At 46.5% G+C, this 13,925-nt stretch overlaps 1 protein-coding gene across 7 annotated transcripts in view; it reads left to right on the top strand.

Moving 5' to 3' along the window:
- CHD2 (chromodomain helicase DNA binding protein 2) overlaps positions 1-12,256 on the top strand; it is a 72,465-nt gene extending 60,209 nt beyond the window's left edge. For 6 of the 7 annotated variants that reach the window (XM_072869550.1, XM_072869548.1, XM_072869552.1 and 3 more), the window contains 13 exons: positions 467-508; positions 1,579-1,718; positions 2,461-2,602; positions 2,741-2,891; positions 4,207-4,329; positions 4,660-4,788; positions 5,551-5,691; positions 6,902-7,036; positions 8,414-8,592; positions 8,997-9,096; positions 9,627-9,843; positions 10,215-10,464; positions 10,579-12,256. In XM_072869550.1, the coding sequence (XP_072725651.1) occupies positions 467-508; positions 1,579-1,718; positions 2,461-2,602; positions 2,741-2,891; positions 4,207-4,329; positions 4,660-4,788; positions 5,551-5,691; positions 6,902-7,036; positions 8,414-8,592; positions 8,997-9,096; positions 9,627-9,843; positions 10,215-10,464; positions 10,579-10,912 (2,083 nt within the window). In that variant the 3' untranslated portion in view covers positions 10,913-12,256. The remainder of the gene's footprint in view (positions 1-466; positions 509-1,578; positions 1,719-2,460; positions 2,603-2,740; positions 2,892-4,206; positions 4,330-4,659; positions 4,789-5,550; positions 5,692-6,901; positions 7,037-8,413; positions 8,593-8,996; positions 9,097-9,626; positions 9,844-10,214; positions 10,465-10,578) is intronic. The other variant, XM_072869551.1, reaches the window with a different exon arrangement.
- Positions 12,257-13,925: the final 1,669 nt, after the last annotated feature.

The raw sequence follows: 13,925 nt of genomic DNA, 5'->3' as shown, positions 1-13,925 counted from the left end.
AATCCTTGTCTGCAAACCTCTGTGATGGATTGCACCACATTTGGCTCTTCTGTGATGGGTCGTTACACTTATAGCCTGAGCGTTAAAATTACTAATGACATTGATTTAATGCTTCTTTTCTCCTTGGAAAAATGAAGTTAATAATTACCAACATGGTGTGAGCCAATGCTTTCTTTCGATGTTTTTTTTACACTGCAGTTATGAGTCCTTTTTTTTTTTTTTTCTTCATCTGTGAAACATCCAACATTCATAATAATGTTGTGGTGTTCTCCAGCTGAGGTCACAGAACTCTTTGTGGGGGCTAATGGATTAAGCTTCCCAGTCCTGAGTGATGCTTAGCTAATCAGCGTGGAATGCAAGGTTGATAACGTGGCAGGCTGTAATTAATATATTCAAGCGTATCTGTGATATTGGACCCACTTTTTATAGCAGTTGGTTTAGTTTCTGTTTTATTTTATTTGTGTAGGTTTATCAAGGCTTACAAGAAGTTTGGACTCCCTCTTGAACGGTAAGTCCCAACCTGGCCCTGCTCCAGAGGGTTATCACGGGGGGACGTTGTGTTTCTAAGCACGGCCATACACACATTGCTATGGGTGTTTGATACAACCTCCACAGACAGCACAAAGCCTTGCTGTCGTGTGATCAGTAACCCACGCACTGCCTTACGGTCCCTCGTGTCTCACTTGATGGGCACTGATGAATGCTGGCCAAAAAGCAGCCAGAGCAGTAGTGGCACTGGGCTGTACGCAGCATCATCCTGCTGGCAGAGTCTGGCCCTTGGGGCATTGCCACTCTGCCTAGAAAGGAGAGAGAGCAGCCATCTGAACAGCAAATGCTACCCAAAGCACTTGCCAAGCTTCTCTATGCGTATTAGTTTCAAGACTGAATTCAGAGCATCTTTTGTTGCCATATCCCTCTTGCAGTGAAGTGGGGAGAGGCACGCAGCATCCTTGAGCGTGGGTCTGCAGAGCCCTGCACAGGTGCTGTGGCCCAGCATAAGTGAGGCAGGAAGGGAGATGGGCACATGTGCTGGGTCCGGAAAGCTGTAGCCCTTGCTGAGGTCTCAGAGCTGAGCGGATCCCTCATGGATCCCTGCATATATTGTATGAGAAACGACTGTGTTTTTTCATCTGGTTGTACTCTTCTGTTGTGAAACACAAGGCTTGCGTATGGGCCTTGACATTACTGACTTCAGCCAGGCAAAAGGGACAGCAGATGGCAGCTTTTGACCTTCAAATGGAGTTAATGTGGAACTGGGAAGGCATGAAGAAACACTGGACAGTCACAGAGGGTGCCTGTTGTGCTCAAGATAGACAGTTCTCACCTTTGCTTTAATACTAAAAAATCCAAAGGATTGGATCGGTTATACTGCATTAGCACTGTACGGCAGTTGTTAGACCTATAAAAAGATTAAAACTGTGTTGTTTCCTGCATGAACTCCACTCATGAAGGTTTCGTACATTCATACATATACAGCATTGACTGCTAAAAGATATGAAACAATTGTTCTGGAAGTGACTGGGAGCAGATATGCTGTATCAAATACAAAACTTGCAGTTCTTTTTTCCCCTTTTGCAGGCTGGAGTGTATTGCCCGGGATGCTGAGCTGGTGGATAAGTCTGTGGCTGATCTGAAACGGTTAGGAGAACTCATCCACAATAGCTGTGTGTCAGCAATGCAAGAATACGAGGAGCAGCTGAAAGAAAATCCAGGTGAAGGTAAGTGAGAGGGTTTTGTGTGCTGCTGTTATGATGTTTTTGGGAGTGTTCCATGGAGCTGGTGAGAAAACCGTTCCCTTGCTGGACAGAGAAGCATGCCACATTGCGACCTAAAAGCAAAGAACAAGCACACACTTAAAGCATCCCATCTCTGCCAGGCCGCCCTCACCAACAGAGAGAAACCCCTGAGTCTTCTGCTCAGACTGGACAGTGCCATTTGGGTCTGTTAGCTTCTGCTGAACACAGGTTTTCCTGAGGAGAGGCTGAAGTCATCAGCTTGTTTAATGCTGGGCCACAAGGAAAAGCAGATCATATTTTAACTGCTCCTGGGACTGGGAATCAAACTGGTGCTGTGTACTGCATGGTAAAGCTGGATCCACAATTAGCACTTCCCAACTCACCACTCTATGTATGGCTGTTCTGTGCTGTTGGTTTGGAGATACAGGGGTCTGGGCTGGATTTCCTGCTGGGTCTCTGCCTGTTGCAGCTGAACAAAACTACTGAAGCAACAGCTCCAGCGTACTTAGATGTATTTTTAAGAAAATGATACTGGGAGGTGTTTAGATTGCAGATCTAAGTGAGTCAGTGAAAGAAAACTTATCTTTTGGGCCTGCCTTAGCAGACAGCCTTATGTTTAAATACGAGGTTGCAGGCGAGGCCTTGATCTCTGTGTGTCTAGACATTTTTACAGAGGCACTTCTTTCTGTACGAGTTCTCTTAGTTGCTGTATTTTATTGTTGAGCAGGGAAAGGACCTGGAAAAAGAAGAGGTCCTACTATCAAGATTTCTGGTGTCCAAGTCAATGTGAAATCCATCATCCAGCATGAAGAGGAGTTTGAAATGCTGCATAAATCCATTCCCACGGACCCAGAGGAAAGGAAGAAGTGAGTTTGGCTAAGTAGGCAATGCGGAAAGAGGCTCAGGGAATTTGGATTTTGTAGTGGAAAGAGAATAGCCTAGATATGTGGATTTGCTTTATCCTCCACAGTATTAAAAGTAGCTCATGTTTGAAATGCCTTCAGGTACCGCCTGACGTGCCGTGTCAAAGCTGCCCATTTTGATGTAGACTGGGGAGTGGAGGAGGATTCTCGCTTGTTAGTGGGAATTTACGAGCATGGTTATGGAAACTGGGAGCTAATTAAAACAGATCCGGAATTGAAGTTGTCTGATAAGGTAGGTCGCTTTGCTTGTGGCTTGCATTGGGTCCATTGCAGTGTTCATAGAGAACATGTTTGATTTACTCCAGAAACAGATGTTTATGTTTGTAACCACTCCAAAAATAATAATAAATAATAATGAGGAAAATAGTGACCTCCATGGAATGTTGCATGCTTGATGGAAAGCAGAGTTGTGTTATTTGATTGGCAGTACATTTTCTCTGAACAGTACCATATGAACCACACTGAAATGATGCAGGAAGAAAACGGTAATGCTGACATGTGCGGTTACATGCACAGTATAGAGGGTGCATTGCATAATCGTGACTTGATATTTCCTTGAGCATCTCACAAGAAGCTGAGTCTGAATTTCTGTGTGGAAATAATTTGTCACAGATTTGACACTGCTTATGTCAAGACTGGTCTGTGTTAGCTTTGAGGGTATAGTTACATGACTGGCTATGGCAGCAAAGCCAGCTGGAAAGCCTCCATCTAGTTCCACTATTCCTCAGTCATTCCCATAAGAACTGTTTATGGGGGCCATGTTGAAATGATCCAGGTTAAAAATAAGCCGCCATCCATTGTGTCAGCACAATGGAAGGAGAGTGAACTGCAACACAGGGCTGAGGAACATCAAGAATCTCTACACTCGCTTTGCTGCCAGTATGGTACATTCCCATGACATACATCCCTGCTAGTGTTTTTAGCGGAGATCAGGCTGTGGCTGAGCACCCTCCTACATGAAGTTCAGAAAAGCATTTTACAATGGAAACAATTGCCTGAGACACACCACCCAATTTCCAATTAAGTATGAAGGTAACCTAGTTGGCAAGCCAAGATACTTCCTCCACGAAGTGGCACCTGGCAGCCTTGTTTTCCACTAAAAATTCTGCATCTGTATCGTTGCGGTGGTAACGTCTCGGGTTACCAGAGGGGACCAGCCTGCTGTGACAAGACTGTCAAACAAATCTGATGTGTCAAGGAGAGTGCACTCAGTTTTGCAGCTCAAGGTCCCAAACATAGTTTGCAAAGGTTTTTTTCCTTCTTTTTGCACACTTACAAGAAAGATCATAGAGAGTCTAAAGAGCTGCCTTGGGGTCCTTTCACAAAAGGCCAAGGGGAGGGATGCTTACTAGGAGCTTCGCTTTTGGCTAGACAGGGAGAGTCTGTGTGGGAGCTGGAAGAAATGTTTGAACCTTCTTGTTCCCCCAGAAGGTGCAGCATCTCCAACCCTTTGCTGGGCCTGGAAGGACTGCTGCTAGTGTGTATCTCTTGTCAAGGTTTGATAGGTGCATGTGGGTGTATATATATTTTTTTCTTCTTTATCAAAGATCCTACCTGTTGAGACAGATAAGAAACCTCAGGGAAAACAGCTCCAGACCCGAGTTGATTATCTACTGAAACTGCTGAAGAAAGATCTGGACAAGAAAGAAAACATGAAAGATGGGGAAGAGGTGAGATGTGGCTGCTTGATTCTGAGGGTTTCAGGATGAGTGGTTGGCTGATGGCAGGAGACAGCCTGTGTTCCCAGGTCACTGAACATCATCTACGTGAAAGAATAAGGAATTGTCTGTTGTCTGATTTCATTGTGATACTGAAATGATAATTAGTAATGGGCAGGTAATTATTACACTTACTGAATGACTCAGGCTCATCAGGTTTCCTGCCACCCTGCAGGACCTGCACCTGTTTGCAAGATGTTCAGGAGATGGGGCGTGTCCCCATGAAGTAGCTGTAGCGATTTGCTTGCCCTGACTTGTTCTGTTGTTCTGTGTTTTCACCAGGGCAAGCTAAAGAAGAGGAAACCACGAGTAAAGAAAGAGAACAAGGCTCCCAAAGTCAAAGATGAGCATGGGAATGAACTCTCCTCTCCTCGGCACTCAGACAACCAGTCAGAAGAAGGTGAAGTCAAGGTGAGTCAACTTGGTGGATAGCGGCTTTTCCAGGTTTCCTTGAGCTATGTTGTTACTGCAGAAACTCACCTTGAGAAGCACCCCTAGCAAACGCCCCGTGGAGTCGGGGGACGCTACAGAGTGCATTCCCACAGGAGACTGGTAGACTCACAAAAACACATATACAGCTGTCGGGGTGAAAGAAGGACCTTTCCCACCCACTCTTTTAGGTTAGTGCTTTAAGTGTTTTGGGGGATCGTAGAATGGCCACACACATCCACATATTCACTTGGAGGAAAGGTTGTCTCGGGACAAAGTCTGTTGCCCTTATAAAGGAGAGAAAGAAGAATTGTTTCCTTCTCCTTTTCAGTACGTCAGCCAGTGGTGAAGCTGGAGTTTACCAAGGTCATGCTGTTGCTTAGAAAACCTCCTGTCTTTGAGTGGTTTGGCTTGTAGTCTAAGGCTTTTTGTTCATGTGCTGATCAGTATCTACCTTAGGGGCTGAGTGTTCTCGAGCGCAGCTGGCATAGGAAAGCAGTGCTTAGCTACAGTTTGCCAGCTAGTTACAGATTGGGGCTCGTCTGGTTTTTTTATACCCTTTTGTCACGGGTTGGGTGGGTTGCAGCTGGTTAAGCAGGGCTTGCTGTCTGGTTAAAGAGGTGTGAGGGCAAATTTGGATGGACCTCAAAAATTGCTTGCGTTTCAAGGATGTAAGTTTTGTGGAGGAAAATGTATGTGAGGTGAGGGACTCCAACTTTGACTGTGCTGTGACTGATTTTCTAGGAGGATGGCTTGGAAAAGAGCCCAGTGAAAAAGAAACAGAAGAAGAAAGAGAACAAAGAGAACAAGGAAAAACAGACAACTACTAAGAAAGAAAAGGAAAGCGATAAAGAGAAAAAGAAGACAAAAGACAAGAAAGAGAAGGTATGTGGTACTCTCAGGAGCAGTTTAAGAGATAGGAAAGTCTCGGAGCAGAAGGGCAAGGTATGAGACTTATGATTCATTAAAGGCCCTCTGTGAAGAGACATCAATGAAGCACTGTGGGGTGAGGATATTATGCCTTTTTCAGCCCTCCTGAATTCTTAATGTGAAGAATTGCAATAAAAAGTAGAAAAGGCAATATATCCTAAAGCTTGATGGAATGTGAGCAAAAAGGAAGATATTTTGTCAGACTTCCTTTAAAGTACAGCCGTCCCTGTGACAGCGATATGGCCAAATAGCTGATGTTAAGGAAGAAAGGGAGAAAGAGCCTGGAGCACTCAGATCAAAGTTCTGTTCAGCTGTGATTTATCACAGGGCTGGCAGCTCCTTGTCTGTATTCCCCTCTAATTTAAACTCACCCCAAATAACCCAACTGTCCACACCATCAAGGCTGTAACTTGTCCTTGTTGCTGTTCAGGACTCACCAGAATGAGTGTTTTGACATCAATGGTATGTTGTGGACTAAAATGTCCCTTGAATTTTGGGTACAACTGCCCTGAGGCTGGATTCAAATTGGAAGGGGGGTAAAAGCTTCTATAATAATGACCTGAAGTACCTGTCCAAGGGGCAGGTACGTACTGCATGCCCAGTGTGTTTTGACACTGAGATCATAAGTGCAAACCAAGAAGCTTTGTTACATATGTAGGGGAAAGTTTGCTTTCCAGTGATTTTTGGTGTAACTTTGACTCTAAAGGGCTTTGCCTGCAGATAAGTCATATAAGTCAAAATTTACAGTAACAGCCCGTGATTTGAGGTTGCTTTCCAGAGGGTCTGAGGATTAGTGACATCACATGAAGTTGCAGATCCTCATAGACATGAGACTACTCTGAACTCTGTCCTTTGCAAGGGACGTACATTCTGTAGCTTAACCTCTCTTCCAAGTCTTCATCGTTGGTTTTTCTTTCCATGAGTATGAACATTGTATTCACATCCAAAACGTTGGCTCTGATTTCTCTCTACTCCCTCACGGATGACGTAAAGCTAAATAGAGGCATTGCAGCTAAACAGTTTGAGATCTTGGGAGGAAAGTTGTAGGAGTGGTGCCTGGGGTTTAACAACTGCCAGTAACAATAGTGTGGAGGTTGTTAGTTGGATCACTTGGGATCCTGCAGTCTGGCTCATCATGTGATGTGTGTAATTTGTCTTTGTAAAGCCTAAAAGTGGTGAAGCCAAATCTGGAAGTAAAGGGAAGAGATCACAAGGTCCCGTCCACATTACAGCAGGGAGTGAACCGATCCCCATTGGAGAAGACGAGGACGATGATCTGGACCAAGAAACATTCAGCATAGTGAGTATTTTCCTCAGGAGATGGGAGGCAGTGGCAGAGAACCTAGAAAGGCAGCTGGGGTTTACTTGCACCGTTATCCAAGGACGTGTTTTAGGTGTCAGGGTGGGAGCCCCCTCATAGTGCCCCACAGTGATTTTCCTCTGGCCGATCTGAGAGCATGGCAGAACAACCCTGTACAAGAGTTGTCCACCAGCCTCCTCTGTGCCTACCAGCTGGCTGCTGTAAATGGCACTTCAGCTAGAAGAAACTTCAAAGCTCTTCCAGCTCCCAGTTCTCACCAAGCAATTGCACTGTTAAAGGGTTCAGATAACCCTCTTCAAAATTCAGCTTTGCGTGAGCACGCATGTTATCCCCTCCCTCTGCCAGGATGCCAGCCAGGGCAGAGGAGGGCACCATGTCAACAGAGCATGCAGAAGGGCTCTTCACCCGCTAAGTTCCCACCACTCATTTGACAGCCCGGGGTTACAGAAGACCCTGCAGCCTTACATGGCAGTCTCTCTCCTGTAGAAGCCAAGAAGCCATCGGGGCTCTTCCAGGCAGGGAAATACAGGAGAGTTTTGAGGATGAGCTTGTATGGAGGTACGGAGTTGTCTGAGCTGTAAGCACTTCTCTAGCTGTGTAAATGCTCTTGCAGCAAACATGCCTGCAAGAGCATGTTTGCTGCAAGAGCTTGTTGTAAAATTAGCTTTTTAGTAAAAGTTGTCATGACAGACTCTCCTTGGCCTGACTCGCACAGGGAAATGCTGAAATATCAGTTTTTAAAAACAGTTCTCTGAATTAAAATCTCTGTACTCCCTGCAGGTCCTGTGTTATTTTTGTCTTTTTTTTTTTTCTTTAACTTTCCCTCTGTGGTGCACGAAAGGTCCAGTCAGGCAGTAGAAACCTGTCTGATTTACTGCCAGTGCACAGCGTTGATGCACACAGCTGAAAAAGATGGTGCTTTCATCTCATGTCTTCCAGTTTTGGTAAAAGCGATAGATTAAAGTGACCACAGATGGGGATGGACAGGGAGGCTATTGAGTGAGCACTCATTCAGCTGGGGCTGTTGGTTCAGCCTGTCGATGCTCGGTTACGCTTCCCTGCCTGCCGTGGGATCAGTGCAAGAGCAGACTGTGTGCGGTTATGGTTTGCAAAGCAAATTGTTTCCTCTAAAAGGGGGGGCAGTGAAGATGGGGAGGCTCTCATCTTTTCCTGATTATTTTCTGCAGCGTGTCTAACAAATTGCTATTTTCATAGCTGCTTTCTCCTTGTCTAATGGTCAGACAAAGCTAGTATCTCATGCTAATGAACTTCTTCCAGCTCTGTCTGATTAACAAGGGAACAGTGTAGAGCCCTGTGCCAAATGAATCACTTTCTGCTCTCTGTTGCTTTTTCAAGTGCAAGGAAAGGATGAGACCAGTGAAAAAAGCACTGAAGCAACTCGATAAGCCTGATAAGGGACTGACGGTTCAAGAACAGCTAGAGCACACACGCAACTGCCTCCTAAAAATTGGGGACCGCATCTCTGAGTGCCTTAAAGCCTACACTGACCAGGATCATATCAAGCTATGGAGAAGGTGAGGGATTGTTTTGTTTTCTTTGGCCGGTCTATGATATCTAAAAATGGTAGTCAGAGGCTGCTAGGTTCTATGTGGATGAGTGTACCACTTGCCTCTTATTTAACCTGTGAAGTCTTGCATTGTCTAGCCCACTCACTCCATGACCAGTCTCAGGTGAGGGTTTTGTCTGCAACTTGTGCTGGTTTCATTGAAATTGATTTCAGAGCTAGTTTAGATAAACCGGTGCAAACCTCTTTATTTTACTTTGAAGAACTTGGTTCCAGCTCTCCTCATCATCCTGTCCTGAGCTGGGTTGAGACTGTTTTCCAGAGAGGCTAGAACTGATTTGATGTTGGTTTGAAAGCAGATGGCAGTTAAACTGCTGATGTAGCAATTAACAGAAAATGTTCATGTCCTTCTAGGAACCTATGGATATTTGTGTCAAAATTCACAGAATTTGATGCCAGAAAACTGCACAAACTCTACAAGATGGCTCATAAGAAAAGATCGCAGGAAGAGGAGGTGAGATCCGAAGTGCCTTCCCTCTGATTGCCGTCTTTAAAATGTGCTGCACTTGAAGCATCAATACTTTCTGTCTCTTATCATGGGCTTTCTTTATTGTTGTTGGCATTTTCTTAGCATCTAAACAGTCCTGGTTGCGTTTGCCTCCTCTTTCATGTGGAATTTCTTCTCTCACCTAACAACACTGGTCACTTTGTCCTAGATGTTCTGACCATTGCTTGGTGTGGCACATTGTGTTGAGTTGACTTTTTGAGTGAAAAGCCTGGGAATGCTGCCCTGTAGGGATAGGATGTAGAAGCAGAGCTGCGTGGGGCAGAACTGCGCCTGTCCTCCACCACACTTATACTGTTGCCATTCATACTACGCTTGGGCACGGTTGATTCACAAAGCCCTTGCGAAGAGGTGGGTGGTCCACAGCATGGGAAGTCTCCAGATAAATCCAGAGCCTGACAGACAAGGTTGTTGCTCACATAGTCTGAATCTTTTGGTGGAAGAGCAGTTGAGCTGTAACCCTCTCTTGCACCTTGCAGGAACAAAAGAAGAAGGAGGACATGTCCAGCATGAAGAAGCCGTTCCGCCCAGAGCCTTCAGGCTCCAGCCGCGATTCTGTGATGTCCCAGTCTCACGTGCCTCACAACCCTCATTCACAGAAGATCCACCTGCCCCCTTCCCACACCCAGCAGCAGATGCACGGGCACCCGCGTGACAACTACGGCCATCCAAACAAGAGACATTTCAGCAACACAGGTGAGGGCTGGCAAGCCAGGAGAAACCATCCCTTCCAACCTAATAGCTGCTTGCTCTTGGACACAAATCCTTCTGGGACTTGTGGCTGGTCAGGTTTAAAGGTGATGGGATGGAACGTATATTATCACTGTACTTACTGCTGGACTAGAAAACATGATGATATAGTGATAAAAAGAGTGTAAGAACACGACAGAATAAGATTTGCTAGAACAATGATAAAGAAATTCAAAGAATAAAATTGGGCCCACATAGTTTAGGGAGGAGAAAGTTAAAGGGGCACCGCAATAGTTACTATTTTTTTGAGAATTCAGCAAAGTAATGGGCTTAAACTAAAGTATGAAAGACACTTACTGGTGCTTTCCTCATTGCAGACCGAGGAGAGTGGCAGAGGGATCGAAAGTTCAACTACGGTGGCAACAGCAACCAGATGTGGGGTGGGGAGCGGCATCACCAGTATGAGCAGCACTGGTACAAGGACCACCACTACGGGGATCGGCGATCTCGTGGAGAGCCCCACCGGAGCTCTGGGAACTACAGACCAAATAACCTCTCCCGCAAGAGGCCATACGAACAGTACAACAGTGACCGAGACCACAGAGGCCACCGAGATTATTATGACAGGTAATTCCCTTTCATCTCAGAAAGGATGGGAGGAGTTTGCAACGATGCACCTGGCCGCGGTGGCCAGGCTTTCCTTGGGGAACTGATCTCCATCCATTCGTTTTCTCTCTGCAGGCACCACCACGATTCCAAGCGTCGACGATCCGATGAGTTCAGGCCTCAGAACTACCACCAGCAGGATTTCCGACGGATGTCTGATCACAGGCCACCCATGGGATACCATGGCCAAGGACCTTCGGACCACTACCGGTCCTTCCACACAGACAAATCGGGAGATTACAAACAGCCTCTCCCTCCACCTCACCCTGCAGTGTCGGACCCTCGCTCACCCCCCTCTCAGAAATCCCCCCACGATTCCAAGTCACCTCTTGATCACAGGTCACCTCTGGATAGGTCATTAGAACAGAAAAACAATCCAGATTATAACTGGAACATTCGGAAAACATAAAGTGACTGAGAGGGGGAAAGTGCACGTCTGAAATACTTGGTTTGATGCAACAGCGGCTGGTTTTTCCAAGCCAGCAACCAGAAACTTTGAACATGCTGCTATCATCTTGCTGGGTCAAGGAGGATTTTGGGGGAGCAGGTGGAGGAAGATTTTTCCCTAGCTCTCAGTTCTGATTTGGATTCTCATTTCCTTTCCCCTCTTCTACCATTGAATGCTGGAACCAGCCTTGCTGCCTCATTCTTTGTTTTGTTTTTGTTTTCCCCAGTCTCGGACTCAAGGGAAGTTTCCCCAGCCAGTGTTTCCCCAAACCGAGAAGGCGGATCGATGCTGCTTAGGATTGTGCAGAAGGCTGTGTGCCTGCTCTGACTTGATGTTACATGACAGACTGCTTTGGGATTGGGGATAAACTGGTTGGGCTGGGCTTTGTGTGTAACCAGCATAGGACAATGGGAGGATATTCAAAGAGGGACAGCCAGAGTCCCTCAGCTTGGTTGAAAGAGGGACTCGACGTCCCTGCAGAGTGACTCCAAAGGAATGCGAGCCATGCTGGTGACAATCCATCGCTTTTCTGGCCACATTATCATTTCTCATGTCTTTATCCATTTCAAGAAACTGGCTCTGCTTTGAGTGCCGTTGTGTCCCCTGCAACAGAAGAGGTGCGGGGCATCCTCCTCCCACCTCAGGGGCTGGAACTGGCAAATCTTGACCTCGAGGGGCTTTGGGATACGTGGAAAAAAAAGACAGACTTCCTTAGCAAAGGCTTAGTTCACTTCTAACCAGTAGGAAAGAAATTGGATTGAGAACAGTATTTCCCAGTGGACAGGGCTCAGGAATTCATAACAAAACTCCTCTTCTCTTCTGACGTGGACAGCTTGGATGGTCCAGGAGCTAACACTGATGCTGACTGGGAGCTGCAAGGTCAAAAGACAGCTCTGGGCATCTGGGGATCCTGAAGCTCCTAATCTCCCTGTCACTCAAGTGCTCTAGTCTTTGGGCAAGTCATTTCTCTCTGTGCTTTGCAAAACAGTGATCACAAACCTTTACTGCAACCAAAGGATAAGGGATGGTAGAGCAGAGTTAAATAGGAATCCAGTGGCCTGATCACTGTTTAGCAAATGGTCACCTTCCTGCCACCGTTCCAGCAGTCAGCAGTAACTCTGAATTGCTAAAAGTACCTGCACTGAACAACCTTCTGTCTGTCTAAATTGGAAATGTGCCTGGGGACTTAGCACCTAAGTGAGCAGGGAGAGAATGAGGAATTCAGGACTGGGTCCTTAAAAATCCTTGGAGCAAATGTCTTGGGAGCCCAGCATGGCAGACGGAAAAAAGGAGTCTGCAGCCCAGCTCAGTGGACTTCAGAGCAAACACTACTCCAAGTATTCGAGCCACAGCATATGATGCAGAACAGTGTCCAGCCTGGAGACCGTGGTGTGGTGAGAGGGGTTGTGCACAGATTGCTGGCCAGAAGTAGCTTGGGTGATTATTTTTCAGGTCCTAGGTCTTTGTTCGTAGAGTCACATCCCTGGAGACCACAAAGCTCTCCCAACAGCTGGGCTGCCCAGAGCATGGTGTCTAGGGATGCATCATCTCCCGGAGCTCAGTATTAAAGACCAGGCTGTTCCAGACTCCTCTTTTTCGTGGGGGACAGAAGCTGGGCCTCCTATTAAGATGCCAGTATCTGACCCTAATAAGCTGTGATGTCCTTTCCCCAAAAGACTGAAGGGAGATGGGTGTTCAGGGCTGGCTTCCTGACTCCAGCCAGCGCCTCGGAAGGCGCACACAAACCGACACTAATTCCCCCATGTCCCCCCTCCACGCAGTGCATCCCTTGAAATCCACTGCTGTCACTCACCCCTTTCTGAGCCCGCTGCTTTAATGGGACACACGGGAAGTGTTTTGCTCCCCTTTTGTTTTTATTTTGCAAGATTTCCACCAAATGCGGGCAATTTTGCTTCCTTAGGGGGGAACCGGTACGGGCAATGCTGTACTGCCCTGAGAAAGTGTTATGCTTGTGTTTACCTGTGCAGGAGGAGGTGAAGGTGAGTCTTCCACAGTTCCCCTTGGAGCTGCCGGGTGATGGGAGGTGTTGAGATTGTGTGTTTCCACTGCGTTTCTCACTAAGCTGTGATTGCAGGCGCGCTTGCTGTGATATTCAACAAAGAGGTCCTTTCTTTTCAGAGGTATTAGCTTTTAATGTGAAAATGGAAGAAACCTCAAAGGGGCAAAGAGAATTGCTCTTTTTGTTCACCAAGCGGTGCGCTATCGTGATGGAAAGTTTGTGCCATGCACTTGTAGCAAAAGGCAATACTGGCCAGACCAGTGTTATGGTTGGTGCAGGAAAACTTTGAACCCTAGCAAGAGGCTTTTTCTGTGTCCAGACATGGGGGTTTCTGCTCGCCCTGGGTTCCAGGTATGAGGTTGGTTGGGGTTTCATTCTTGTGCAACAGCAAAAGCTTTACCCATATCCACCGAAGAGCTGTCCCCACTGAAGTCACATATTTTTGTTCACTTGTGGTGGGTGGGTCTTCACTGGGTTTGGCTTTAATGAAGCTGGAAAACTAGATTTGGGAGAAAGTCCTCCCCAAGCGCACACACGCACGCATATTTTACGTCCCCTCAACAGGGACCATAACCAGACACAGTCACTTGGATGTGAGTGGGATCAGAGGGGACAGCCATAGACTTCACTGCATTGTTTGTGTCAACATCTGGTACAGCTCTTCCTTCCAAACCAGCTGTGGGATTCCTTCTAACCTCTTTGCAGGAAAAAGTAGCAACTTGCTGGGTTTTTATTTTTAAAAAAAGCTTTTCAGCCTGACCCCTTTGGAAATGGTGTAAAGTTGTGAATTCACACAATGGAAGTCCTGCAGACCAAAACCTGCTGTGGACAGGCGATGCGGTGCCCAACCCAAGTGGATACTTAACAGCTCTCTGAAGTCCTTACATGAACAGTTTAAGTGATCCACACAAAAATACTATTCTGCTTTCACCCGTTTCCTCCCAACCTCCGCCT

The sequence above is a fragment of the Ciconia boyciana genome, chromosome 8 (genome assembly GCF_034638445.1).
Source record: "Ciconia boyciana chromosome 8, ASM3463844v1, whole genome shotgun sequence".
Taxonomy (NCBI): domain Eukaryota; kingdom Metazoa; phylum Chordata; class Aves; order Ciconiiformes; family Ciconiidae; genus Ciconia; species Ciconia boyciana.
This window is presented reverse-complemented; position numbering and strand designations above follow the sequence as displayed.